Genomic DNA, 27,499 nt, shown 5'->3' with positions numbered 1-27,499 from the left:
AAAATGTTCTGGTGCACAAGAAAGAGTCTGCTCTTTGCTCACATGTGCTGGCGGAGGGCTGCAGCATGTTGTGTTTGGATTGTAATCACACTTCCTGCTTGAAAGATAAAGAGGAACACCCAGAGCTAACATCTACCACTGGTGAAAACACACATCTGGATTCATGTATGGATTTGTCCTAAAACATGGTGAGATTTTCATCTAGTCTGTAATTATGAATACACGAGATCAATTTTAAATAATAAATAATAAAAGCAAATGCCCATACTGAATGCATGCACAATACAACATTCACAGCATATACTCGAGACGCGAAGTGTAGAAATATGCGTTTCATTTAATTTTAATGTTACTATGAGCATGTTGCCCGGGGCGACATGTCAAGGTTTACATCGCTAAACATTTAGTAATATAGATCTGGTTTTTCTGTGTTTTCCTTTTTTAGTGGAAAGATGCAAGAAGGGTGGGATCAGAAAGTGTCCCCCAGTGATGTGTTCAGGAATTTTAATTGGTCTTAATTGCTGTACTATTCCTCCCCACCAGAACATTCACTTCCCCAGAACAAACGTGTGGGAGCATCTGTGCTGCAGACAGGACAAAGAGGTAAGTCTCTACAAGATTTTGCCATGGCTTTTCTGTAGCATATGCCCCTTTTCTGTTATTATTTATTTATTTACCAGAATATTCCAGTTATGCAGATGATCTTAGTTAGAAAGAGTCTTGAAAGACTTGCTTAGATGGATCAGTTGCTTGTTTTAACACCACATTTAGCCTATATAATAATAATTCTTATTATTTTTTAAGATGTTTCCTATGACAGGACCTTCTAAGCCCTCCAAATCCTAGCAAGATTTTATAAAGTTCATACCAGTAGCTGATTCTACTAAACTAATGTCTTCTACCACCAATAAATGAATCACTTAAACTGAAACTTTAGTAGCCCACCCCTGTGCACTGGGTTTATTCTTAATCAGTGTAACTCACTGCATGCAGCCTACTTCAAATGTTATAGACTCTAACATACATGCAATAAGAGACACGTTTTGCTACTACCACGAATTAACTTTCTGGGACTCATATTCTCAAGGCAGTTTTGATATAATTCAGATTTGAGCCCCACAATCTCTCCATAGAGTCATCTGTTACTGACCAGAGCACGACATACCAGTGCAGTGTAAACTGCACGCAGAAGCCTTTTCCTGTGATGGGAATCCTCATCCTGGATATTTGAACTCCTTTCTTTTTTTTTAAAGACAGAAAGGAAAAGACAAATCTGAATTCCTCCTCCAGGGCGCTTTAATGGATTCCATCCTTAGTAGCAAATGTTGATCGGCTATTTCCGCCACTGAGTAGACCATGACAGTAGAGATTGAGTTGTTTGGGCCACTGGATAAAGTCTGAGTGCTTTTCTGCCTGATCACCACCCAGACAAGTGTGCATACACACAGGTGTAGCGTACATGTGTTTGGGTTTGCGGCCCTGTATTATGGTTTGGGATTCTAAATAGCACTGAAACAACTGACATTGTGGGAATGTGCTAATACTGATCCATGTGTTATTCCGCACCCCTCGCCCCCATCATCTTTATTATTTTACTCTTTCTGCTGTCCTGAAAGAAAAGGCATAAAAGAAAGGTATCTACACTGTTTGCCATTTTGTTCACATAACTCTGCTATTTTGTCATGCTCGCCAAAGCCCTGAGGCTTGACTGACACATGATGGGCAGACAGATTACAGTGAATGTTAATGAGGGTTATTTAGCTGTCTCCACCACTTCCCCTAACACAGACAACAGGATACTCTGGTCAGAGTGCCACACGCTTTTAATCTCTTCTCCTTTTTTTCAGTGGGCAGATCACAGACTGGACAGAATGGAAGTGAAGGTTTTTGTGGATGGTATCCCACGGGTGGTATGTGGAGTAACAAGGGAAACGACATGCCAAGAAGTGGTCTTAGTGCTGGCTCAAGCATTGGGTGCGTACACAGCATGTTGGACATTATCTACTTGGTGATAAAGGTTATTTTGATATGCTGACGAATCCTCATTCTTTGCTTGTCCTTTAGGTCAACCTGGGCGCTACACGCTACGGGAGAAATTTAAAGACTTTGAGCGATGCATGACACCCGAGGAACGTCTTCTGGAGACCCTGGAGAGGTACGGTGAGCAGTCCAAGGAGGTCCAGCTCAGTCTATTCCACAGAGGAGCATCTGTCTTGGAAGAAATGGGCAAAGCAAAAGTAGGACGATATCAACCCTGTCCGCCATTGAGGAAGAAAGATGTAGGTTCCAGAATGAGGAGGAGTAGTGGTTCCCTGAGCCTTCATCGCCAAAGCTTGCCAATGTTATCCTGCTTAAGGGAAGAAGGTGAGAAGAAGCAAGAAGACCTGAAAAGGCCTAAAAGAAAGTCTCTGACACTCATGGAGGAGGCCTGGGACTGGCTGGAAAGTCTGGGAAAAGGAAAGGTCTATAGCACTGCACATGATAAGGAAAGCAGTAAGTCGGATAAAAGGAACCGCATCTCTTTGGATTTCTCACTCACTGTGGACAAAGATAACTCTGGTAGCATTAGCAGAGGCAAAGGCAAAGGTCAAAAAGCTTTGAAGTCACAACTGGACCATCAAACCTCCTGCTGCATAGGAAATCAGACAAGGGGTAAAGAAAGCAAACACTCTAAAAAAACAAATGAGGCAAAATCCAATTTGTGTGGTTCAACTGCTACCAGGGCTGAGGAGGAGAAAAATACTCTCAGAGAAACCATAATATGTCAGCTCAAGTCCTTGCAGGACCTACAGGCCCAAATAACATGTATAGACAGACAGATTTTTGACCTCGAGGAACGTCAAAGGGCCAGAATCACTGAACAGGAAGCACAAGAGAGGATAGTGGAAGAGGAGATGGAGCAGATCAGGTTTTGGGAAAATGAGTTACAATCAGAGGAAGGTTACGAGAAGGATTTGCAGTATCAGTTCCTCGAGATGAGAGCGAAGGCCGTGGAGTGCAAGGCTAAACTGGAGGAGTACAAGTGCAAAATGCAGCGGCTTGATTTATTCAGAGGTGCCGCTCAAGAAGATTCTGAGACGGCTTCAAAACTCGACTCAAATTGCGCCAGTGAGATTCCCGCCGTTTTGGCCCAGGATGTCAATCTGGTGCAATCCAGTGCAGATGGGAGTGTAAATGTAAACAGGAAGTTCTTGCCCAGAGAAGACGCCAGCCATCCTCACGCTCTAGTTCATCCAAACCAAATAAAGGAGCGGCGGCCCACTGGACCCACCGAGCTAAGGGAGTGGTGGACACGCTGGTCAGAAGCCCACAGATCTCAATCGCAGACTCAGAAGGTGATTCACCGCTCGGAGCTCACTATATATTTGAGCAGTACCAAGGTTTAGAATCAATGTCCTGGCGTTAAAAGACAGTGATCCTTCACACTTTTCATTTTAAATTTATTACCAGTGCTTACTGCATGTACTGGGCTGGGATAAAGCCCTCCTCAGTTTATTTACCTTCAGTGGGTCCAAAATAATTAAACAGATCCTTAAAAAAAACTGGTCTTTATTATTCTAAGAGAAAGGAGCTGAAATTAAATTAAAAGAAAGGAAAAGACCATTCGTTTTATTTCACATTTGACTTCCTCTGCATTTTAGCACATGTGAAGTGTTTTTCATACTTAAACGTGCTCTGGTGCACCAATAATTATACTGACTTGATCATAATATTCAAGCAAGACAAACTGAAAACTGATTTGACGTGTAGGACTGGACTGAAAGCTTTAAGCTTCCTCTTTGAATTTATCCTCACCATCAGCTGTCAGTGTCCCCACACTGCATGACAATGCTGCTTTTGTTGCAACTGCTGTTTAATATCAGAATGCACATACCCTTCTACTTCTTGCCCTCAGGACAGTCTATTAATATTGTACCTACTTGGACTGTCCTACCAGCATCTTAAAATCTATACAAACACTAAATTTACATGGTGAAAATCAGGGCTTTGTGGATCTTTGGTCATTCTTACTGGCAGATGTGGAAAAGTGCAGTGATCAAATTATTTTCCACTCACTACAGGGAACGTAGCATCACAAATACATTGAGGTCTTATTTCTCCCTCATTTGTAGCTGTGTTGCTGTGACATCTTGACCATTTCACAGACATCACCAGGCTACAACAGCTGATAGTGGAATCAAAGACCACAATGAATATAAAACATGGTTTATCAAATGTAGTTTTATTAACTGATTACTTATGCATGCCTTTCTCTCTCTCACCACTAGACAATGTCAGACAAACTGCTCTATATAATAAAATGAACTTCACAAGCATTTATTTTGCTTTCAAGTTGTTTTATTCAGTCTTAAAGAACACCTACAGGCTTCCTCTGAAAAGACAACAGAACAGCTCGTGAATTTCATAAAATTTTAATTCAATTGTTGTTTCATTCAAGAACATTAAGAAAAGTACATGAGAACCTCTGTACGCGGTTCAACTGAAACCCGGTGATCTCCAGAAATTTATAATTTTGACTGTAACTTAACGTGCAGAGGCACAACAGCTTATCTCCAGAGCGCACAAGCTGATCTCCTGATTTTTAATGCAGTTTTTCTTAAAAACTGACTTTCTAATACTTCACCCCTTTTCCTGTAAGTTACATTGGTTTCATTATATTTGAAGTTTCCAAATTCCACTTAAAAAAAAAAAAAAAAAAAAAAAAAAAAAAAAAGGAGCACACATTACGTACAGTATACGTGAACCCACAGGTTTGGGATGCATATCAGTATTTTTCCTACTTTAAGAGAAAGCCACCCTAAGATTGTTCTGAATATTTTGGCGGTTGGCTGGAATCAGAGGACACATCTAATTTTTTTTTTGTTTTTGTTTATTTCGTTTTGCTTTCAGTTTAGGCACCTTATTCTTAATATTAGCAGATTAAGTTTCAATGGAGAAGGAAAAAAAAAAAAAAAAAAAAATAATAATGTGCAAGAAACAAACAAACAAAAGGTATAAAAGATCTGCAGATATAAGATGCCACAAGGAATTCTGCACCTGGGAGGGGAGAGAGAAAAGAGGAAGAAAAAGAAATGCTGAAGTGGAGCATGTGAATACCAAAAAGGCATCTCAAAACTCCAGACTGGTGGAAGTAAATCTCATTAGATTAACTACTTTGACATTCACATACATCACACACGCGCCATGCTTCCACTTCAATAAAGCATTTTAAAAACTGCTCAAAAAAACCGAGCAGAGAAGAATCCTCAGTTTAAGCTTGCACATATGAGAAATATGATCCTCCTTATGGAGGGAGCTTTGCTTTATGCGTTTTGTAGGAAAGCATACAGGAGTGGAAACCTGATAGTGAAGTTATTACGTTTCCATCGGTAAGGGAGCAAAAAGTAAGAACGAATATGGAGCCGAGGTTCAAACACATGCCAACAATCAGACTCACTCGCCCAGTCAAACTAGCGGACAGATTACAGGTGCAGAATTCCAGACAAAGCAGAAAATCAGGACATAGACAGCCACACAGTCACCACTCTGACTTGGAGGGAACAAGCCCCTTAGAAACAAATACCTCCATTACACACTAATCAATTCTAGGATACATCATACGCACACACTCAGAGGTCCCCATGTACACTGCAGCGTGGAACTCTGTATCAAGTACATCATACATGGGAGGCAGGGAACTGTGGAATAAGAAAAGTTCCACTGCAGACTGGGGACAAAGATTACACATGCCAATTACTGTATGTGTGCGTATGTTTTGCGGATGAGTTTGTGTACAAGCATGTGTCAAATTAAATTCCCTTATCCCCTGCTGCTGCTCTCGGCAACAGCATCCCTCCAACACCAAATGGGGGTAGGCCCTGTATTGCTCAGTCAATGACACCAGGCTGGCGAGTCTTTCGCTCCACATTGAAGCCCTGTAAGGACAGAATAAATGATTTCATTATACTTCATTCTGATCAGTAACATGGATGGCTCCAAATTCATTTTAGCCAAAGTCATTTCTAAAAGGCTATGCAAACCTACAGGTTAGCACAGTTCATCAAATATGGCACCATCTGATAATCTCATCATACCTTTGAATTGTCAGGACCACGAGGCTGCCTTACAATGACCAGGCGAGGAGCACTAGCGTCATCAAGCGTGATACTCTTGAGTCTGTTCACCAGGCGGTCAGGACGTGGAGTCGCCACTGGTTTAGGCCCCTCACTGCAAGAGGAACACAATGAACAAACAATGTGAAGGCCCACTCCGTTAAACATACCAGCCACAGTCCAGTTCTAAATTTACAGATCAAGTTCTTACCTGACTCTGCGTACATTGCAGGCACTACATTTTCCTGTGCGTTGATTGAGGACAACTGAGAACTCCACTTCATCCCCAGTCTGAAGCTCCAGACCATCTTGCACTTCTTTTACATGGAAGAATAACTTCTTGCTATCACCAACTTCGTATGTGATAAAGCCAAACTGGGGGGAGGGATTATCACAATTTTGAGTTTTAAAGTATGAAGTCCACCTACTACCGAGTGTTGTGTTTGTTTTTTTAAAATCACGCAATTGAGGAGAGGAAAAAACAAAAACTGAACATTACCTGGTCTTTAACACACTCCACCATGGCTCTACGCTGCGGAACCACATTACAGGCCATCTTCTGTCCAGTCTGGGTTATTGTGCAAACCTGGAACTTCACCTGTTCTCCTTTTTGCAAACAATCAGACTTGTTTGCCATACTCATGATTCCAAATGGATAATTCTGCATTTTTGATCCTCCTGAAAATTAAAGGGGGGGGGGGGGGAGATCAATTTTACTTTCTACAAATAAACTGTTTAAATGTGTAGTCATAATGTGACACCAACCTTCCTCTGAGAACTCAACAAGTCCTTGGTATTCAGTCTGGGAGGGGTCAACACTGCGTATAGGACGGATAACTTTCCCTGTCATCACTGTCCCACCAACATCTTCACCAATGCCATTCACTATGACGGGAAAGCAGTGGATTTTATTTGCAATCATTCCTGCCTACAAAATGCCAAACATTACAAACAAATGTACCAAAAAGAACTGGAAGTGAATCACTGATACCTGCAGCAACCTTGGTGACCTTTTCAGCACTGACTTTGTTTCCTTTTCCCTTTGAGAGATTGTATTCCACTGTGTCTCCCAGATCCAAGTTATCCAAGTCTCCGCACATTTCACTAAAAACAAAAGCATAAGTCTGAGAATTTGATACTGAAGTGAGTTACCTGCATGGCATTAGTAAATGAATACCCTAACCCAAAGGTGTGGTCAACCTTAAATCATTACCTGTAGTGAAAGAACACTTCCTGGTCATGATTTGCTGTCTCAATGAAACCAAAGTTATCTTTCAGTGCAGCAACGAATCCATGCAGTCTCTTGGCACCAGAGGCATTACGGTTGAGGACCCGGATGGAGACGGCACTCTGTTGGCCAGTTCGCTTCACTTCATTGATTGAGAACTCCACCTAGAGGACAAACACACAAGTTGCACGGGGGAAAGAAAAAAAAAAAGAAAAAGGCTTCAAGCTTTCAACCTTGCAACAACTAAACTTCAAAGCTTCAAAAGATGAATTGCAGTATCAACTGTTTGCTATGGAAAGATGCCTCCAAAAGGACTTTTTTGCAACTGGACAAATTAGACTAGTTACAAAGTGGAAACCACATTTGCTCTCAAGGAAAAAAAAAAAAAAAAACAAAAACAAACAAGTCTTACTACCTTGTCCCCAACCTGTGGGTGACTTCCTCCCTCTAGGTCCTTGGCATGGTATGGCACAGTGAGCTTCACTCCACAGTCTTCATATGCAATCACTCCCTCCTCAGACTCCTACAATAAAAGCAACAACTCAAACTTGGATCATCTTTCCAATTAAGACTAGCAGTGTTGGCCAAATGTCTCTGCAACGCTACAGTTGAACAAAATGAGCATAAGCTGGCAATGTCTCCAATTTTAAAGAGAAAGTCATTTATGACTAGTGTATTAGAAAATCCTGTGCACCCAGGCTACATAAGCATTAAAGACAAATGTGTGCAATGCATCATGCTGTAGCAGCCTAGTTAGTACACGCCTAAACTACTACAAGCAAGGTTGAGCTTAACCCTACAATTTAGGGCTGCATAATTATTCACTGCTCTAGTTTCAACTATTGAGAGCAGTGACTGCTTGAACCAATCACAGCATTAAATTTACTGGCTTTATAATGGCAGACATTTAATAATAAAAAAAAAAACTAAAGAACACTGTTACTTGACTGAAAATGGCTCTTAATCCATCGTTTGCCACTTCAGTTACTGTATCTCGTTTTGAACGCAAAACCATTAGTGCTTAATTGAAATGTTAAAACACAAAATCAAAAATCTGGGTGCAGTTTACAATTATTAGGAAGAACCAAAGACTCGCTGTTTAAATAGGATACTGTGTGCGTGCAGACCACACACACACACACACACACTTTAAATGCAACAGGCTGACAACCACTAGAAGGAAGGGGAAAAAAACAACAAAAAAAAAACCCCCACTAGCATTCTGATTACTTTTGTGCAGTCCTACAACTAAGTGAAGCCTCGATTCCAGATTCCATGGGTTAAATGATGATCAAACCTCACACTGTAAATTAATGAGGTGAAGGACACCAGAGGGTCAGAGGTTAACAAAAACTAACCTTTTCTACAACTTTACCCTTTAAAAGCAAGAGAAAGATTTATCAGACAGTCTTGGCGCCACAACACTTCACTTGATCATTTGGATTTCTAGACTTTACATGATGAAAAGCTTCTTTAGATTATGTGTTAGTAAAACAAATTGGGACACTGATAGTTTGTACAACTGGAGTGTCTTTAATTGTGATGCACTTTCATGTGGCTTCATGCAGAAGGTCTCAGTCCTACCTTATCTTTTTTCTAACGAACAAGGAGCACGAACAGGAGGTCATTGAAGGAGGAAAGCAAAGAGGAAGATTAGAACTAAAACAGTGTGAAAATAGGGATAGATGAGGGGAAATGGGCTTCGAGGGTAGTGTCATAAATGGGGGCGATTTAGGTTACAGCTGTGTTACCTTCTCCTTGCCCTTGGTGGGACTGATGTTCTTGGCGGTGTTTCCAACAACTTCCTTTTCCACTACACCCACAAAACGTTGCTCAGACTGGATATGGAAAGACACTGTGCCTTTCGGAAGCTTCTTAATGCGCACTGCGTGGTTTCTCTGAGCTGACAGCATATCCTGGCAGGGATGACATTTATATTAGTATTTTTACTTAAAAGTAACTTGAATGTGCCTGCTTAGGTAATAGAAAATACATACTTTTTTGAAAAGCTTATAAACAGGACCTACAGGCACAACAGTGAACTCCACTTCATCTGAGATATGAAGCTGGCCCTCCTCTAGGACTTCACTGAAGTGAAAGAACATCCTGGCATCCCGATCCACACACTTAATGAATCCAAAGCCATCGCGTATAGCTGCAATCACCCCCTAAAAGAATATTTCATGTTGCACCATAATCAATATTTCTGATGAATGTACTATAATATATAATTAAAACTATTTATGCTGCTGTTCTGCAATCTACCATTTCACGATTCTCCTTGGTGAACTTGAAAGTGTCTGGCAAGATTTCGATGTTGGTAGCCCGCTCAAGCTTGTCTCGACGATCAGTAGAGATGTTGAATTGTATGTGGTCTCCCTCCAAAAGAGTCACCTTGGTCTTTGTGTCCTTCTCGCCAAACGGAAGTTCCTTGTCATTGAAACCCATCCTTACACTGACACGACCGGGCAGAGGGTCATTCTGTAGAAACAAAGTTTACATATCTTTTAAAGTCATTTTAAATTCTTGGTTGGTAGACACTTGCTTCCATGCTCCCTTTAACAACAACAACAACAACAACAACCTGTCTTCTACTAAATAAAGTTCATCAGAATCTACTTGCCTGGTTCTTGGTGGGGACTTTGGGAATGACCTTTACAACGGTGCCTTCAAACTGCTCAATGCTGATATCCTCAAAGATGACTGTTCCTTGAGGGAGGAGCCTCACGTCTGTTGCTACTTCTTTACCCTATTGAAGGTTACAAATTAATCAAAGACCTTTAAGAGTTAAACAAAGACAGTCAAAAGTAAAGCTAAAGCTGAGTGACACATTTTCAAAATGTTCTACTGAAATTCTTAAAGGCAGCACTCACATTTCTATCTTTGATGGTGAACTCCACATCATCTCCAGCCTGAAGAGCCTCTAGATCACCTTTGAACTCGCTGTAGTGAAAGAAGATCTCCTTCACCACATCTGCTCTTTCAATGAATCCAAAGGCCTCCTGAAATTGAAATCAAGGTTCAACATAACAGGTTGGTGCTGTTTCAATAGTTGAGCAATTGTAATAAAGCTTGGGAACGAAGGAGGAGGGAAGAAAAAAAAAAGAAAAAAAAAAAAAGCCTGCCAAGGGCAAAATTAAATTGTTTTTGTAACCACTGTAATATTCCACAACATGACAAATCATGTATGGGACTAGACAGCATTTATACAGACAGACACTTTATTTTTTTTTTTATATATATATATATATATATATATATATATATATATATATATATATATATATATATATATATATATATATATATATATATATATATATATATATATATATATATATATATATATATATATATATATATACATACATACATATACACACACGTGAACTTTACAAATTGCAAAGTCCATCCAATATTCCTGAACTATTCTAGGCAATTTCTTTTGTCAAATTTCAAAAGATATTCCACTAAAAAAAAGAAAAAAAAGAAAAAAAAAAAGAAAGAAAAAGAAAAAGTTGTTTTGATCAGATCTTACCTTTGTAGCACACACTACACCCTGGCACCTCATCTGCTTTTTCTTCACAAGCTGAATATTACGAGCGCTGACTGCACCAGTACTGAAAAACCACAAAGGAATGAACATTAAACACCCAGTGAAAGCTGCTTATGGCATTTATGCGACAAGTGCTGCACACTTACTGCTTATTGGTCTCCATATAGAAGCTGACTTTGTCCCCCGTGTCCAAATGGATATTTCCCTCCACGTCATCAGGAGTATATGTAAGGTAAAATACTTCCTGTGAAAAGACACCACCAATTTAAAAAACACTTAATAACTCAAACTATGTAATGTTCAAGACTACCAACAACGAAACTGACTGAAGAAAATATCGCCATGTGCTGTGGAGGCTGAAGGCTTTACATTGACTCAGTGCCACCTAATTTGATTAAAAGGCAACACCTACAAACACTGGCTTCTGCGCTTTTTCATTAGTAATCATGTTATATTGATCAAATAAGCATTTAGCAAACTCAAGCAAAAGATGCAAGAAGTTAACCGATTGCCTCTGTACAAAATCTACAGAGGACAGGAGATGAATTTAAAGAAGAAACCCACTCCATTACATTAACACGCTGCAGCTTGCTGACTCAAAGTGTAATCCATGCCACCCATCTTACCCCATTTCTTTCATAGCAGACACTGCCAGTGGGCACCTGTCCAGGAGCAGACTTTCCATCCAAATGCAACGGGATTGATGACACAACCTGCAGCAAATGGGGAAAATTACAGGTAGAAGCCATTAAACCACTGTTTCATTGGGCTGAATAGACAGCTACAGAGCCAAAAAAAAAACATAAATAAAATAAAATATGGAAACGAGATGAATAAAATGCCTGAATTTCAAATTGTACAAATGCAGGTGCATGAATGCTCTACATGAAGATTTGAGTAATCTGTTTATACCAAATAACAAGGTTAGTGACATCATGTAGTTATGTTTATCACCAATGACACCAAGTGTTTGGGAGACTGGTTGTTGTATAAAATACAGAACCGAGTTGTCAAGTGAGAAATTATCTCATTCGTACGCATTTGTTCAGACATCCATCATCTCAAGCAGACACACATGCCAGTTTTTAGTTTACATTTAAACTGTAAATCAGGATGAGAGACAAGCTTGACAATTATAAGAATGACACTGCTTGCCCCCCCCAAAAAAAAAAAAACCAAAACAAAAAAAAACCAAAACAAAAGCTAAGCTGACAGACAAGGACATAACCAAAAATAAAATGGTATTCCTTAACTGGATGAATATAACCATGCAGCACAGTAAAGGGATAGGCGTGCAGGTCTGGCCCCACCTGGCCCGAAATGCGCTCCTCTGGCAGCACTTCTGGCTTTATCTTAAGCAGCTTCACTGCTATGGGCTTGCCAGTGCGCCTGTCAGAGGAAACTTCAAACTCTACATCATCTACAGAGAAAGGGACAACAAATAGAAAAGAAAATGAGCAAACTTCAAATGACAAATACAACCCCAAGTTTCAATAAAGTCAGCAGGAAATCAAGTAGGTTTCTTTTCAGTAAGTCTCCCTCACCTCCTATTTTAAGCTCCTGCAGGTTGCCATTGTACTGGGAGCAGTGGAAGAAGAGACGAGCCTGACGTTCAGAGCACTGGATAAACCCGTAGGAAGTCAAGAGCTTCTCCACCACACCAGTCTCTCTAATGCCAGGCCCTGAGCCATTGGCATATGCAGTGTGCCCATTGTTGTGGAGCATGCCTGGGTCAAAACTCATCTAGAGAAGAAGAGAAGCAAGTGTTAAAAAGAAAGCTACCAGTAGTACATAAACATGTAGTTTAACAATTAGGATGCAGCAGCTGTGTTGGATGCCAACCTAAAACAAAATAAATAAAAAGGAAATGAAAATTCAAACATGCAAGTATAGCACTTTCAGGGAAAGTGTGGAGGGGGCAGGGGTGAGCAAGTAAAGCCACATGAGAATCTTTGGGGGCTAAGACACACCGATTTCAGACTTAGACCACGAACATAACACAGTAGGGTTTCCTTTTCACTCATGCACCTGAAGCTGAACTTGACTCACTCCATTTACAGCAGTGTGGCAAAATTTCACACAGTTCTGGTTAGACAAACATTCAGTGTGTTTCCATCCATTAACCAACTACTGATTACATGGCAATATCACCAGAAACTTGTCAAAACTCTTTCACAGCAACCTAGTTAATCTTTGGGGCATTTGTTTTCATCCATGCTGTTAGCAAAAGTCACAACACACCAGCAGCTCAGAGTGGTTATGTCAGTGTGGGCACCATCAGATATCCCTCCTTACTGATCTCTGATACAAAGGTGTCCGCTTGTGTTTTTTACTGCCTGGGTGGGGATGGCAAGAGACGGAGGAGGAACGGGGGATAGGTACGGGACCAGTAGAAGCAGATGGGGTAGAGCCAGTGTTGCGAGCCACTGGAGGTTCAGAGGAGCCTCTTTCCATTTCTGACACTGGGGACAGGACTGGGATATGCTGCAGAGAAATGGAACGTTTGGCTTTTACTCTGCCTACAGTTTCCCATAATCTCAGACAAAACCTGCTGAACTTTATAATACCTCAAAAGTTGAGTTATTATAGAGTCCTTTAGGCCCACCACATTCTGACGTGTTCTACAAAAAGCAATGGACTAGATAATAGTCATCAAAACCACCACCAATACTTAAACCAGGAACAATAGCAGGCAGTAAAACCATCAGGTCACTCAACCCTGAAAATCTCATGTTGAAGGGGGCGATATTTAGAGCGCTACCAAGTCCCTGGTAGTACTAGAGCGCACTCATACAGGAACGGATCTACAGAGAGCTACACTAAAAAGATATTTAAAATAAATTATTGGCACAGACGGTCATGGGAATGATTTAAATACAGTGCTGCAATTTAAAAAAAAAAAAAAAACCAAACAAAAAAAGAAAAGTAAAGATGGAGAATCAGAAAATGCAAATGACAGGTCAAAGAGCAGTGCATCTACAGTGGACAGGAAGTTTGTGATGGGTTATGAGTAATGGGGAAGAGGGAGGGGATCCCAGAGCAGCCTCTTGCTAGCCCCTGTCCTGCAACTATCATGACGAGCTCCTTATGACACAACACAAACGTACATGAATCCCCAAAGAGAATTAAGGGCTTTGGTCCAGTGCTGATGGATGAGTACTGTAAATACCAGCTACTTAAGATCAATTTTCAGTTTTCCTGAGGAACAAGTATCCACCTTTTCATGTGGTGCTGGATTTTGTGTGTAGTTATGTCGAAGTGCTAATATTGTCCATCTTGAGTCACTGCCCTCCCTTTTACGAATCTGAATCTTAATCGGGGAGGGTACAATGTTAAAAAAAAAAAAAAAAAAAAAAAAAAAAACAAAACCAAAAACATTTAAAAAAATAAAAAAGTGCTCGTTTACATCAAATTTCGGTCGTCTAGTTGGCAGAACACCCCTCACCCTGCAAGAAAATAATTGAGTAGAGGCTAGTCTTGGGAGCCTGAAAAGATGAAAGAAGTTATGCCATTCACAGCAAAGATGCGGGGCAAGGTGGGTGGATGGGTGCTCGATGGGGTGGGGCACGTAGAAAGGTGGGAAGGTGAAACTTACGGATCGGCCATATGGCGACAGGCTGAGTCCGACAGGGGAGGTGCTGCTCAGGTCAGCGCTAACAAACGCGGTGGGTGGCGACGCAGGCAAGGTAAACTCAACAAAGCCTTTCCAGGGGCTGCCCATATTTTCCCATAAACTTGAACAAAACTTGCTTGAGCACTTGCTGAACTTTGATATACGTTTTTGTTTTTGCTTAGTGTTAAATACTATTCTTATGCAACCACCCAATGATACACCGCTGGATGTCTGCAAGGGTGAAGAGAGGAACAAACATAATAGGTAAGGCAGGTCAGCCAGTGTGCCAAGTGTCACAAACAAAAAGGAAAATAGCTGCAGGCTTTAATCCCAAGAGAGGATACAAAAGGGGGGAAAGGAAAAAAGAAAAAGAAAAAAAAAAAAAAAATAGGAGGGGGGGTATGGCCTGAGAACGACAGAATAGGAAGAGTGTGGATCAGGTAAGGGAAGGCAAGTAAATCATTTTCAAACAAAACTGAATGACTAGTTCAAGTATTTGGAGGTGGTGGTGGCTCAGTGTGCAGTGGTGCTGGCTTCTTTCACGTTTTCAGAATAGTTATCTTTAACAAAAGGACAATGTAGAGGTCACTAAGATCAAATCAAAATTTACATTTCAAATCAAAATTTTACACCAAGTATCACTTCCTGCACTCACTCCACCAAAAGGATGTGATGTCACATGGAGAAAGCAATAAGTATGCAAGATTCAAGTCTAACCAAGCACTGCAGTAGCTTGGAATTGGCTGCTGCAAACAGCTTAAAATATTGGCCTACAAGTAGAGAAATTTAAATGAGGTCCAATAAAAATAAATAATAAGTCCAACTTTGAAAAACATTAGAACGCATTTGTGTTTAGTGACTGAGGGAAAAAAGAAAAAGAAAAGAAATAAATAAAACATAATCCTCGGCATACCACTGCACTGTTTTGGGGCAGTAAGTGTTATACAATCTGTTTTTAAAGCATGTGTGAATCATGTAGTGCATCTATCAAATGCAGATTCTGAATCAGATACCAGTTTTATAAAAATATTAAAATCCAAAAGAGGGTACTGATAATGCAGAGAGGTAATGATGAGCAAAACGTGTGGCAAAACCAGAAGTACATTTACAGCCATCATAAACACACTATGAAAGGCTTCAACTGACTCGAGACCTACCTTTATTGGTCGCCTTGTGTCTTGTATCTCTCAGGATTTTGATGAACTAGCAGTTTTTGTGGACCTCTTCACGCACACAGTTGAACACGCACACTTGTTACAGTTTCTGGCACAAGTTCTAGATCGTTGCATAAAGTAAAAAATAAAAAAAGGGGGGGGGTGGAGATAGAAATCTAGAGCAAAAATAAAACAAAAGGCAAAGGCAGGTGCAAAAAACACTGCTCAGGAAAAAGGAGGGAAAAAAAGAGGGGGTAAGTTGGGGAAGGGAGCTATGGGAGTGGGGAAAAGGAAAAAAACAAAAACAAAACAAAAAAACCAACAACAACAACTAGCAGATAGCAGCCCACTCCACACCCCGGTGGTGAGTCGGCGGTGTAGTGAGGATGAGGAGGGCTAGGAGCAGCGTTGGGACGTGTGCTTTGTCAAAGCTGTTGAGTAGGCACAAACTTCTGGTTTCAGATCAACTATGGTCTTCTCAGAATATGCTTGGGCGCAAGTTTGCTTCTCTTCCACTTCGCAGTTGGGATGATGTGCGTATTCTTTGGTCGTTTCAGGATTTGGTTACTTCTTGCGTTTAAATCCTTGAAGTGATCCTTTTTCACCAACGCTTCTTCAGTGTTGACTTTGTTTTGGGAGGTTTGTCTTCAGTTTCTTTGATTTGATCTGAACTTGAAGCAGTTGCGGATGGTACAAAAATTCAGTTCGGTTTCACTTCATACTGTTTGAAGGGGGATGAAGAAAAAAAAAGAAGATCTGGTTAGATGAAAACTTATCACCAACTCCACTGATCTAAATTTAGGTTAAATACAAAATGGCCCAAGGGCTCCATGAGTCTGGAGTGAGGGAGAAAAATTAGACTGTCAGCTAATATGACTATTCTATCACACGAAAACAAGTAAAAACCCCAAGCACTGGCAGCCTGAGGTTTTTTGGGAACATTTGATTCTTTAGTCACACTCAAGTACAAAAATAAGCTTTCCTCAAATGCCTCTAGATACAATGCTAGGCAGCTGACAAGTACTGTGGATCAACAAGTCCTTGTGCATACCTTCAGTTCAGGCTATGTTATTTATGGCAACATTTCAGACTAAGGCCCTCTGTTTCATCATTCAGCCCCCGAGTTGTTCTGCATGCACACAACTGTACACATTTTTAGAGGGGCTAATCTGGCAATCAAACAAAGCATTGTAACGTGTGTATGACCTCTCCCCCCCAAACATTTTTTTTCCAGAAACTCCAAGTAACATACAGCACACCAGAGCAGGATGTTGTTGACCTAAATACCCTGCTCTGAAAACAAGATAGCTGAGCCAACCAAGGACACATGATATCTATTCTGCTGTGACTATGTCGCAATGTCTCCCTTCGTACATCCCAGTAGGTTAGAATATGAAGTTGTTAAAAGGCTCAAATGTGATTGCTACAAGGTTGACTACGTAAGTGTATTAAAGGTTATGAGCCAGGAACCGAAGACAGCTTCTGTGGAATCCACTTTCGCCAGATTTTTTCTGCTTTTTATTTCGCAGGAAATGAGAAAAAAAAAATCCACTCACGACACAACTAGCAGCGATTGGCCGTTTTAGCCATGTTTTTGTTTGTTTGTTTGTTTATTTATTGTAAAATTGGGACCAAACTACAGTTTGAGCCATTTGTTATTTAATAAACATGAGAGGGAAAGATACCTCTTATGATTGGACATTTATTAAACGACAGTCTTTTCTCTGGGCAAACAAAACAACCGCCCCGACAGGAACCACCATGTGACTTCTCAGCAATCCGCTATCCTCAGCTGGAACAGCCAACATGGCCTGATCCAACACGTTGCGGTATGCGACGCCATCGCGAACGGCACGTCTAACCAGTCGATGTCAAAACATACAATAAACTATAGTTCGTTAAAACCTCGTTACTTTAGTTCTTTTTTGCTCATTAAGCAAAATAACCCGCACAATCACATTTAAGGATGTCTTATTGACCTTGTGTGGACAAACAAAACCTGACAGATTAACATTTCGCCGATGCTAATCGTCGTAAACAGCTACTACTCCACTGTCTTTAGCAACACTTAAAGAAATTCTTCATCATTAACTTAACTAAAACGCATTCAGTTCTTTTGTAATTACCGGATGACTTAAATCCTGTGCAGCTTGGAGTCCTTGAACAGAAAGTTTGCTAATGGTAATTAAGCAACGGTTCAACGTTGTACACTGTACATAGAGATAGCATTTCGACTTCTCTTTCACATTAATGTTTAATGTGGTTTCGGACATCAGTCAAAATATATAGAATTTCTATGTATTAATTTAACTGGGACTGATTATAAAGAGATTTTTTTAAACTAGCAATCATATTATAAGGGAGACGTTTTTTTAGAACTGGATCGTATCACACGCCAACCTGCAACACGGGCTATTTAGGCTAAACGGACAATAGAGTTAAGAACAGACAATGCCAAGTGACTGCCGACACCAGGACAGTTCTTTAAAAAGTACTTATAATTATGTACATTTTAAATTTCTTGCCAGTCAAGAACAACGTTAAATATAAACACTCAGTTTATTCATTTTTTTTACGTCGATAACGCAATAATAACATTATCAGCGTTAACGGCACGAGGACGGAACAACAAAGAAGCTAGATACAAGCCTCGTACTTAATTCTATTTAAATGCCATCTTTGTATCTAAAGTATACCATATCCATTTTACACACGTGCTTTTTCTTTACCAGACTCTAATACGTCTTAGAAAAAACATCACGCGCCTGTTTATTTATACCTTCGACAGTATAACTAGGCCATTGGCAATGCTAAGTAGCTAGTAGCGACTACGGTTAGCTAGCATGCCGTTGTACTCCTCGGCCCTTGTGTGATTTATGTGGAGCTGTAACAAGGCAGCCCCCACCCAGGCCCGAACTGTGCGTACGACTAAGCGCTGACTCACCAGTTCACCTTTAAGTACTCACTGACCAAAAAAGAAAACTATCATTGATATATTACCAGTACACGCTTAAATTGTTCTGCTAAAAGGGATAAAATATTAAAAACTCACCCCAACAGCTTTCAGCACTGTCACCAGCGCCGCTAGAAGCAGCACGGCACATTGCGTAGAGATAGGGAGGCGGCTACCGCGATATTTGACGATACTAGGTAGACCAAAGATCCTAAAGCGAAGAGTGGCTACGAGAGGCGCTAATAAGAAACCGCCTATGTGCCGCAAAGGGACATGGGAGGCATTTGCGTTATAGTAACGTTAACATTTTATCTACCTCGCTGTCTAGACTGGAAAAAAGATATGTACGAGTAATCCAGTCGAGTTCAATAAATAATAAATCCATTAATTATTTGATTAATGAGTAAATAATAACTATCATGCCATTTAGTAGATAACTAAACTTAATAGGTGTCGCCATAACTAAGTTTTCTCCCCATACGGGAGGGTTTCTGAGACTACACGTTGCACAAAAGCCCAACATAGGAAAATGTAACATAATGCTTCAGCTCAACTCAGCCCTTCACTCACTTTGAAATTACCCGATACTAATATTTTTTCAGCACTGTAAGTGTTTTACGTTACATTTTTACTTGAAATGCTGATAACTTTTAAAATTATGTTGTTGTTGTTGTTCATTTGTTTAACATACAACTGTTGAACAGTGAAGAAACAATATCCTTTTTTCTTTTCCTTTTTTTTAATGAGACGCTGTTGCGTTATGTAAAGATATTTTAAAGACCAACAGGCTTGATAGGTTTAGCCATTTACCCCGCTTTTGGTTGTGTGCCAAACTTCTACACCGCACTCCACCCCAGTAGGTGGCGACTCAACGTTAGTTTGACAATTCGCCAAAAGTAGGAGGAGAAGAAGAAGAAGACGACGAAGAAGAAGAAGGAAGTGTCGCTAACACTTTAGTTTTACACGGAAACGTCAGTTTCTGAAGCAGTAATATTCTAGTAATGTAGTAATATTTTGATCTGGGTGTCTGGTACTTGCCTTGTCTGCCGACACAACATTAACGTTAAGTAGCGAAACAGTAAGGATATTTATGTTTCTATAATGGCACCAAGCTGCCTCGGCTAAGGTTATATAGCCCAGGTAAGCAACGGCTGTGAGTTGTTTTCGCTCTAGCTAGTTTTGTAGTAGGTTTTTTACCTAACATAAAAAAGAGCTGTCACTTTCCAGTAAATGGCCTGCACTTTAGAAAAAGTGCTGGCCGATACTCGGACCCTTCTCGAGAGGCTAAAAGAGCACGACACAGCCGCCGAGGGACTGATAGAGCAGTCCGAGGCCCTAAATCAGAGAGTGCAGGGCATGAGAGAGGTGGGAAATGCTCTGCCAGACAAGGTAAACTCGAGCAGATAGCTCACGCTTATGAAAAGCTGCACTACTGCTTGGTATACACATTGAACTAGTTAAACAGTGACCTGTACTACAAAGCGAGTTTCCCTCGTATCTAGAATATGCTTTCGTGATATGCGTTCGCTAAAGTCTTCTTTATCTGTTTCTTCTCTGCTCTTTTCTCAGCACACAGATGACAGTTCAGAGATACAGGAGCTCACGAAATACAAACCTCATGTCCTTCTGACTCAGGAAAACACTCAAATCAAGGAACTGCAGCGGGAGAATAAAGGTAAAAAAAAAAAAAAGGTTCTGCTGACTGACTGGCTGGTTTTATATACTAGTATTAACACTCTTTATGCCTTTGTAGAACTATGGCTGTCTCTTGAAGAACACCAGTACGCACTGGAGTTGATCATGTGTCGGTATCGCAAGCATGTGCTCCAGTTGATGATGGCAAAGAAGGAGCTGGACACCAAACCTGTGCTCAGCCTCCATGAGGACCATGCCAAAGTACATCAACTCTGCATTTCTTTAATTTGCTCACACGTTTAATGGGCTATGATTCCAAATACATAGACACACAAATTAAAAAATAAAAACAACAAACTTGATTTCTGACTCTTTTCCAGGAAGTGCAGAGCCAAGTGGAGCGGATATGCGAGATGGGCCAGGTGATGAGAAGAGCAGTGCAGGTGGATGATAAGCACTATTGCTGTGTTCGAGAGAGGCTCGCTCAGCTAGAGGTGAGAAATGCAGTTATACATGGACACAATGACACCTTTCCTCATGAGGTCTGTGGAAAAATATGTGATTTTACCACAGACCTCAGACATCAGCTTCTGTGTCAAAATGACGGAACGATAATAGATGATCATAACTACAAATGAGAGCTGAGTTGTCAGCTAGCATCAAGTTTTTAGTGGAATGGTTAGGTTTAGTGCATCAGGTCAAGGAGCATGTTGTTTTGTTTGGGGTTTTATTAGGTTTGTTTTTTTTATTACAGTCAAATAGGTTGTACAAGGGTTATAAAAGGGCCTTTTAAACCAGTCGGTTAGATTTCTTACTGTAGCATCTTTGTGATAACCTTTTGTGAGCTCTCTAAATATGCTACAACTGTAAAGTTTGTTGAAAAGGTACATTTTCCCAAACAGTAACAAACGTGTATTTAAGAATATAAATGAATAAAAGCATTCAGAACAATAGCTATCTTCCCAGGAGTGGCTGTTCTAGCAAATTCAGCCACAGACTGTGTAATGCTCATGGAAATGGCTAAAAATCCAGGAGCTACAGCTCAGACTCTACAGGGCTACGTTAGCAAGTTAAATGAAAGGGGGGGAAAGCCTCTTCCCTTTAAAAAGAACAAGGCAGCATTGTTAGTTTTGCATAACTGCAAGGCATAAAGTTTGTCCTTTGGACAGACCAGACCAGTGTGGAAATGTTTGGCTGTAATACACAGCAGCTCATTCAGTGAAAACTGTCAAACTCACTGGTGGAGCTGTGATAATTTAGGGCTTGTTTTGCACCTGAGTACCATGAACTCTTTGAATCATCCAAAAATCTCTCTGCGTACCAAAGTATCCTAGAGTCAAATGTGAGGGAAGTCTGTCTGACAGCTAAAGCTTGGCTGAAACTGACTCATGAAGCAGGACAATGATCCCAAACACAGCAGCAAATCTGCAGCACAATGGCTGAAAAAGGAAATCACAGCTTTGTAATATTTCAGTCAAGGGCCAAACCTCAACTCAGCTGGAACACTCTGGTGGGATCGTAACGAATAATCGTGATCCTCAATGTGCTGAAGCAACATTTGATCAGACTTCCTCCATAATGATGGATGAATAAAGTCGTACACGGGTTTTTACACGATGCTTCTTTTTATTAAATAAATAATAACATGTTTTATTCTTCATCTGGGGCTGTATTTAAATAATTTTTGTACCTGCTACGGAACTGATGATTTTTTTTTTTCTTATTAGGTCTTATTGATAAAACCTGAGAAATAAAAGAGGGTGTACTTTCTTTTTCACGTGTCTGTATTTGCTTTGGTTATCTGCTTCACCCAACATTGCCAAAGTGCAAAAAATTCTATCACAAATAAACAGAAACACTATTTAAAAGAGAAGATGTGATGCATCCATCACAATTTTCATTCAAAACCTGCATGCACGGGGAAGCACATGCATGTTATAAGGAAGAGATATTTAACTATAAAAGTTATGTTTGAACATTTTTTTTTCTACCTTCAGATTGAGAACAAGGAGCTGCGTGATCTCCTGGAAATCAGCAAGAGCTCTGTGAAGACAACTAGCCAGTCACTAGCAGCAGAAGAAGGAGAAGAGTCTCCTCTGCCGGGGTCCACCGAGTGACCTGAAGTACAGCTGGGATAAAGTTCCACAGAACCAGGAGAGGGGGCTGATTGTGTCTTCACCTGTGTTCACCACCACATTATAGATATTGTTATTTTAATTTTATTTTTTTACATGTAATGAAATGCAGTCCAGCATGAGGTTATCACTCACAATACACATGTACTGCAGCAAAGGCAGTAAACGCAAAGGGGATTTCTTTAGTTTTTAGCCAAAGACACTTTTATTCTCCAAGGATACAGTTTCTACCTCTTTGGTGCCCCTTTGCTGTTCACACACACAAACTTTCAGAGTGAGTAAAGCACCCAAAACCAGCCCAACCTTTGAGTTCACTTGAAATCTATTAATAAGCCAACTTGTAGTCCACACCATATAAGAAGCTGTGCTTGCTGCCAATAAGATAACTTTTGGCTGTTTTAAACTTTGCCTGCTGAGGAGTAGCAGTGGAACCTTTGTTGTGATGTTTTGGGTTTGATATGGTTGATTGTCTCAATATAAAACATGGTTTTCATGTTTTGGTACCTTAATTCTGTGTGTTAGACACAAGTTGTACAGTTTGCCGATTCAGAGTATTGCGTACCAGCTAATGGCACATCTTTGTTAGTGAGAACACTTTCAAACATGCCAGGGTTTTTTGTGTAATGGATACCATGTTTGTACACTGTATGTTGTCAGAAACTGTATTTTGTCGTCTTAGGAAATCATGTTAGATGACTTCACGACAGTGTACTGATTTGTGTCAAATTAAACTCAGAAAGTTTGCTATACATAAAAGCGTGCCTGGTTTTGTTTTCTTGTTTCCAAACTTTTTTACTGTACAGCTTGCTGGATGTATGGACGAAAGTGACTTGTTTGGGATAATCCTTTCTTTACCGCAAGCTGGCGCCATTCAGTTGTTGGGGTATAACCTATCGCGAGGTTTGCAAGAGTTTCAATGCTGCTTTCAAAGAAAAGACGTTACGGGATTTTCTTTAGTTTTTTAAATGTTTCCTCCTTAACATAAGTTCTGTCAATACACCAAGGCGGTAAAGGGTGAATGTTTAAACTAATTACTTGTAAAATCTTAAAAATTTTCAGTGCAGTCTTTTATTCTTCTGCGTTTAAATCGTAACCCTAGGGATATATTTCCGACAACACGTGAAAGCATCACGCAGAGGTGCATTTGCTACTTCTAGCCTGTCACAAGCTAATGTTCAGTATGTCTGAGAAGGAGCTGGGGAAAAAGTGGGACCGATGCTTAGCAGACGGTGCCATTAAATTAGGTAAATATGCTTCGGTTTCTCAATCGTAACGATATTGTCCTGTATCAAAACAAGGGTCACTTAAGAAGCAGTTTATATTGAAGTCCACAGCTGTCATTGACTGGGCGAGAGGCTAACTAGCTAGCCATAAGGGCTTGTAAAGGACAACTGAATGACCAGTCATTTTTTCATGCTTTGTTTATTTTAAGTACATACAGTTACGATTGGGTATACTCTGTCATTTTATTAAAGTCTCAAGATATTTGGCCTTTGATGTTCTCGCTCATTTTTTATGCGTTTCACTTAGCCCAGTGCAAACGCTGCTAAGAAAATGTCAACCTAATTCTTAATCGCTGATTAATACAGACACGTCTTCTAGTACGCAACTTAAAGAATTTTACAAGATATTTCTGTCTTAATTCGGCATATATATAAAACAGAACCAGTGGTTTAGGTTATTCACATTTGAGCTATTCTACTGTTTCGCTAACTCTTTTCGTTTTTACAGAACGAAAAGAGTAAACAAGAAACGGCGGCAGATAGTAGGGGAAAAGTTGGATAATCTAGTAAAATAATTTTGACCTGAGGAGATGGTCCTGGCCAGGGGGTGCCTAACATAACAGGGCCATGCACTTACTGCTAAGAAGCAAAGATCCATAAATTGATGCATATTTGAATGGAGTTTGGTGCGGTGAAGAATAGGTGGTTTTACGCCAAGCAGGCCCACTTTATTTTAAAGAGACTGTATTAAGACAGTAAAACTGTTCTTATATGCTGTGGCAAGATAACATGAAATGTCATTTTTTAACCATCTTGTAGGAAAAAGTGGGGGAAAATATTGGTCTTAAACTAATCATACAGGATAGATCAAAGAATCATATGAAGTACTTCATAATAAAGCAATAAAAAGACTGTAGTATGGCTGCGTGAAAAATGTTGAACACATGATTAAAATTACATTAACCAAAGGCAGCAGAAGACACCATATTCACCAAATAAGCATTAGAAAGTAGCTGTATAAATTATACAGTTACAGGTCTACTTTAACAGCTGTTTTGTTTTTTTGTCTGTCTCTCTCAGGCACCGGTCTGGGGTTAGGCATTGTGTTTTCTGTTCTGTTCTTCAAACGTAAGTAGTTTAATTGCTTTACTGAATCTCAATCAGCTCCTTTTGCTCAGAAGTCCTTATAGAAAAGAAAAGCAGGGCTGCAGTAATGTTCTGCTCCCGCTACAGTAACACATAGGGGCGATCGTGGCTCAAGAGTTGGGAGTTCGCCTTGTAATCGGAAGGTTGCCGGTTCGAGCCCCAGCTCGGACAGTCTCGGTCGTTGTGTCCTTGGGCAAGACACTTCACCCGTTGCCTACTGGTGGTGGTCAGAGGGCCCGGTGGCACCAGTGTCCGGCAGCCTCGCCTCTGTCAGTGCGCCCCAGGGTGGCTGTGGCTACAACGTAGCTTGCCATCACCAGTGTGTGAATGGGTGAATGACTGGATATGTAAAGCGCTTTGGGGTCCTTAGGGACTAGTAAAGTGCTATATAAATACAGGCCATTTACATACATATGGCTGTCTTTTACTGCGAACAGATGAGATGTATTTTTTTTGTCCACAGACAATAGTCATTTCAGATTTTAGATGTAGGAAAATGATGTGCCTTTGTTACGAAGACAACAAAAGGCCCAAAAAGCTTTTAAAGAAGCATGTTAAAAATTGAGGTAATTACGAGGGAAAAGAAAGGCTACGGGGTGAAAGGCTGTAGCACACCATCTCTGATCTGTTTTTAATCATGCTGTGAAGTGCTTGAGAAGAATCTAAAGCATCTTTCTCAATTATAGGGCACACATGGCCAATTTCACTTGGCTCGGGAGCAGGGCTCGGCATGGCGTATGCCAATTGTCAGAATAACCTGAGGTCACATTATATGCTGCACAGAGGCGATAAGGTTGGTTTGTCCATGGAAAAAAATGAATAAATTGTTATAAATTCCAGTAGATTTCATGAAGTCTGAACTGTGTATAATGCTGGCATAATTTCAGTCTCTGACTTATATATATTAAATATTTTATTTATATGTATGTATAACTACTGAATGTATTTATATTTTTTCTACAGAAAGAGATAACACTACTAAAACTAAATCATTTAAGGAATTGATTCCCCACTTCTAACTCTCAATAACAACCCTGTATCGCTGGTTATGTAAATGAAAATTCATGAAACCTGTCTCTGTTTTCTTCAACAGGAGCAATAACTGCACGCCACCAAGGGACTGTCTTTTTTTTTTCCAAAGTGTTTGTTTTTGTTTTGATTATGGGTGCGTCACCATTTGCACTGTTCTACAGTCAGACTCTTGTCTCCCTGTTGACATCCTTCCTTGTATGACTGTATGATTTGTATATGCCCTATAAGGATGGTCTGTGTTTATTTAATAAAATAATTATTAAAAAAAGAGTTGTGGGTTAATAATAAGCGGTTCCATATGTGCTTTGTAAGGTATGTAATTGTGTACAAATCATGTTTAACCAAGTGGTACAAAGATGAGGATTGTGTAATATGTTACATCAGCTAGATTATACTTCATACACTCTGAGGAGTAATAATGACACTTGAGGAGGGGTAGGGGGTTAGGAGTCAAGTGTTAATGCAGATTTGAAAAAGGTGCTTTAAGTAATTTTTCTGAAAACTGTCAGAGAAGAAGGCTGAGGCAGGGATGTAAAAGCAGTCCTATAAGGTAGTAAGGCTATTCAAATGTTCCTGTTAGGAAATGAAGGATTCTGGTGTTATCTCGTCATCTCTGTACATTGAGAATAACATGATGACGTAAAGTGATTATTGTTATATAATAGGGAATTTCTTCACTAATGGTATAATGTATGAGTCACCCAAAACAAACAAAAATATGCTGAAATATTACAATGTATTACTGAGAAACTGGCAAATTAAAATGCAATCAGTGTTATCATTCAAATACAGCTGATCCATGTTTTATGTATTATTGGTTTTAAACAGTAGTCACCCTATAAATGATGGATCAATGACAATCACTGCAAAGTAACTTGTAACTAAGGCTGATAATTAAACACTGTGGTGGTGGAGTAGTGTCAAAATATGTGTATATAGTGCATATGAGAGAAAAAGAAAATCAAGGCGTGACAGACATTTTTAAAATTGTTATTCCAGAGTAGTTAAAAACACCATGTCCAAACAAGGGAGAAAAAAACCCAAAACACCCACACTAGTTCCTATGATGTAGAATTAGCATATCTTGGCTGTGATTGTGCATGGTTATGCATTAACAGCTCAATGCTCTGACACGGTCCTTCTCAGTAGCTGTGCGCTCAGGCTGGGAGGCACGCTGGAGTGGCCGACACAGGGATTAACAGGACCGAGCGTTACATGGCCGTGATACCTGTAGAGCACTCGTGAACAGAGCGGTGCTTACAAATGACTGCTGCACAATTTTCTGTTGCTTTTTGCTGCCTTGCTGTGTTTCCCAGAATAAAACGGACTTGTGTAAGGCAGCAGAGCTCTGGCTCAGCAAAGGACTTGCGGGAGCAGAACAGATCCACTTCTGTGAGGTGAGGTAAAATTTTGAGCACTGATCCTTGTTCTCTTCATCTTCAGTGAGCCTGCTCTCATATGCCGATTCAAGGCTTTTCTGTTTTTGTGCCCTCCTCCGGAGCCTGTCATCATTGTGACATGCTGCTTCGAAACCCTCTTGTCAGCTATCGAACGGCTCATTCTGGCTCTTAGCTGTGGATGAGACAGGGACACACTGGCCAGGATGGAGAGATGAGTGAAACTGTGCTGGGGATTTGGATCACTATATTGGTGGGTGTGGAAGTAAGTCCAGGACACCTGGATGTATTCCTGGATGGAGATTCTTATCCATGGAGAACGGTTCAGTTAACCC

At 40.3% G+C, this 27,499-nt stretch overlaps 4 protein-coding genes across 7 annotated transcripts; 3 read left to right on the top strand and 1 right to left on the bottom strand.

Annotated features, from left to right (window-relative positions):
• The first annotated feature begins 169 nt into the window (after positions 1–169).
• On the top strand, positions 170–4,961 carry rassf11 (Ras association domain family member 11). The gene is made up of 4 exons (XM_031736166.2): positions 170–188; positions 544–603; positions 1,848–1,974; positions 2,065–4,961. Exons 1-4 carry the CDS (start codon positions 186–188, stop codon positions 3,384–3,386), a joined length of 1,512 nt encoding a protein of 503 aa, XP_031592026.2. The 5' UTR covers positions 170–185; the 3' UTR covers positions 3,387–4,961.
• On the bottom strand, positions 4,397–18,811 carry csde1 (cold shock domain containing E1, RNA-binding). Of its 4 annotated transcripts, none has more exons than XM_039604878.1 (20): positions 18,696–18,811; positions 15,647–16,364; positions 12,421–12,619; positions 12,130–12,296; positions 11,503–11,589; positions 11,023–11,120; positions 10,859–10,940; positions 10,194–10,322; positions 9,944–10,069; positions 9,586–9,801; positions 9,318–9,488; positions 9,072–9,236; positions 7,736–7,843; positions 7,306–7,484; positions 7,084–7,196; positions 6,858–6,977; positions 6,592–6,770; positions 6,304–6,467; positions 6,075–6,207; positions 4,397–5,915 (listed from the first exon to the last, which is right to left on the bottom strand). In XM_039604878.1, the coding sequence occupies exons 3-20, from the start codon at positions 12,617–12,619 to the stop codon at positions 5,868–5,870; spliced, it is 2,484 nt and encodes an 827-aa protein (XP_039460812.1). In that variant the 5' UTR covers positions 15,647–16,364; positions 18,696–18,811; the 3' UTR covers positions 4,397–5,867. The 4 variants fall into 4 exon arrangements, with proteins under 4 accessions (XP_039460812.1, XP_039460813.1, XP_039460814.1 ...); XM_039604879.1 differs by having other exon boundaries at positions 9,348–9,488; XM_039604880.1 differs by having other exon boundaries at positions 12,187–12,296.
• Positions 18,812–19,489: 678 nt separating this feature from the next.
• sike1 (suppressor of IKBKE 1) lies at positions 19,490–23,122 on the top strand. Its single transcript, XM_031736168.2, has 6 exons — positions 19,490–19,736; positions 19,824–19,985; positions 20,166–20,271; positions 20,350–20,492; positions 20,612–20,725; positions 22,229–23,122. The coding sequence occupies exons 2-6, from the start codon at positions 19,827–19,829 to the stop codon at positions 22,346–22,348; spliced, it is 642 nt and encodes a 213-aa protein (XP_031592028.1). The 5' UTR covers positions 19,490–19,736; positions 19,824–19,826; the 3' UTR covers positions 22,349–23,122.
• Positions 23,123–23,458: 336 nt separating this feature from the next.
• micos10 (mitochondrial contact site and cristae organizing system subunit 10) lies at positions 23,459–26,037 on the top strand. The gene is made up of 4 exons (XM_031736137.2): positions 23,459–23,610; positions 24,670–24,717; positions 25,422–25,528; positions 25,829–26,037. Exons 1-4 carry the CDS (start codon positions 23,538–23,540, stop codon positions 25,835–25,837), a joined length of 237 nt encoding a protein of 78 aa, XP_031591997.1. The 5' UTR covers positions 23,459–23,537; the 3' UTR covers positions 25,838–26,037.
• The last annotated feature ends 1,462 nt before the right edge of the window (positions 26,038–27,499 follow it).

Source organism: Oreochromis aureus, linkage group 20 (genome assembly GCF_013358895.1).
Source record: "Oreochromis aureus strain Israel breed Guangdong linkage group 20, ZZ_aureus, whole genome shotgun sequence".
Classification (NCBI taxonomy): domain Eukaryota; kingdom Metazoa; phylum Chordata; class Actinopteri; order Cichliformes; family Cichlidae; genus Oreochromis; species Oreochromis aureus.
This window is presented reverse-complemented; position numbering and strand designations above follow the sequence as displayed.

Bases quoted from the DNA above. Each gene is read 5' to 3' on its own strand.
- rassf11 (XM_031736166.2), top strand. The intron at 604-1,847 runs GTAAGTCTCTAC...CCTTTTTTTCAG, and splicing joins GCTGCAGACAGGACAAAGAG to TGGGCAGATCACAGACTGGA. The intron at 1,975-2,064 runs GTGCGTACACAG...CTTGTCCTTTAG, and splicing joins AGTGCTGGCTCAAGCATTGG to GTCAACCTGGGCGCTACACG.
- csde1 (XM_039604878.1), bottom strand. From the start codon at position 12,619: ATGAGTTTTGACCCAGGCATGCTCCACAACAATGGGCACACTGCATAT. The intron at 7,197-7,305 runs GTAATGATTTAA...TTTTGTTTTTAG, and splicing joins GAAGTGTTCTTTCACTACAG to TGAAATGTGCGGAGACTTGG. The intron at 6,468-6,591 runs GTAATGTTCAGT...CCCTCCCCCCAG, and splicing joins TGGAGTGTGTTAAAGACCAG to TTTGGCTTTATCACATACGA.
- sike1 (XM_031736168.2), top strand. From the start codon at position 19,827: ATGGCCTGCACTTTAGAAAAAGTGCTGGCCGATACTCGGACCCTTCTC. The intron at 19,986-20,165 runs GTAAACTCGAGC...CTCTTTTCTCAG, and splicing joins GAAATGCTCTGCCAGACAAG to CACACAGATGACAGTTCAGA. The intron at 20,493-20,611 runs GTACATCAACTC...ACTCTTTTCCAG, and splicing joins TCCATGAGGACCATGCCAAA to GAAGTGCAGAGCCAAGTGGA.
- micos10 (XM_031736137.2), top strand. From the start codon at position 23,538: ATGTTCAGTATGTCTGAGAAGGAGCTGGGGAAAAAGTGGGACCGATGC. The intron at 23,611-24,669 runs GTAAATATGCTT...TGTCTCTCTCAG, and splicing joins AGACGGTGCCATTAAATTAG to GCACCGGTCTGGGGTTAGGC. The intron at 24,718-25,421 runs GTAAGTAGTTTA...TCTCAATTATAG, and splicing joins TTCTGTTCTGTTCTTCAAAC to GGCACACATGGCCAATTTCA.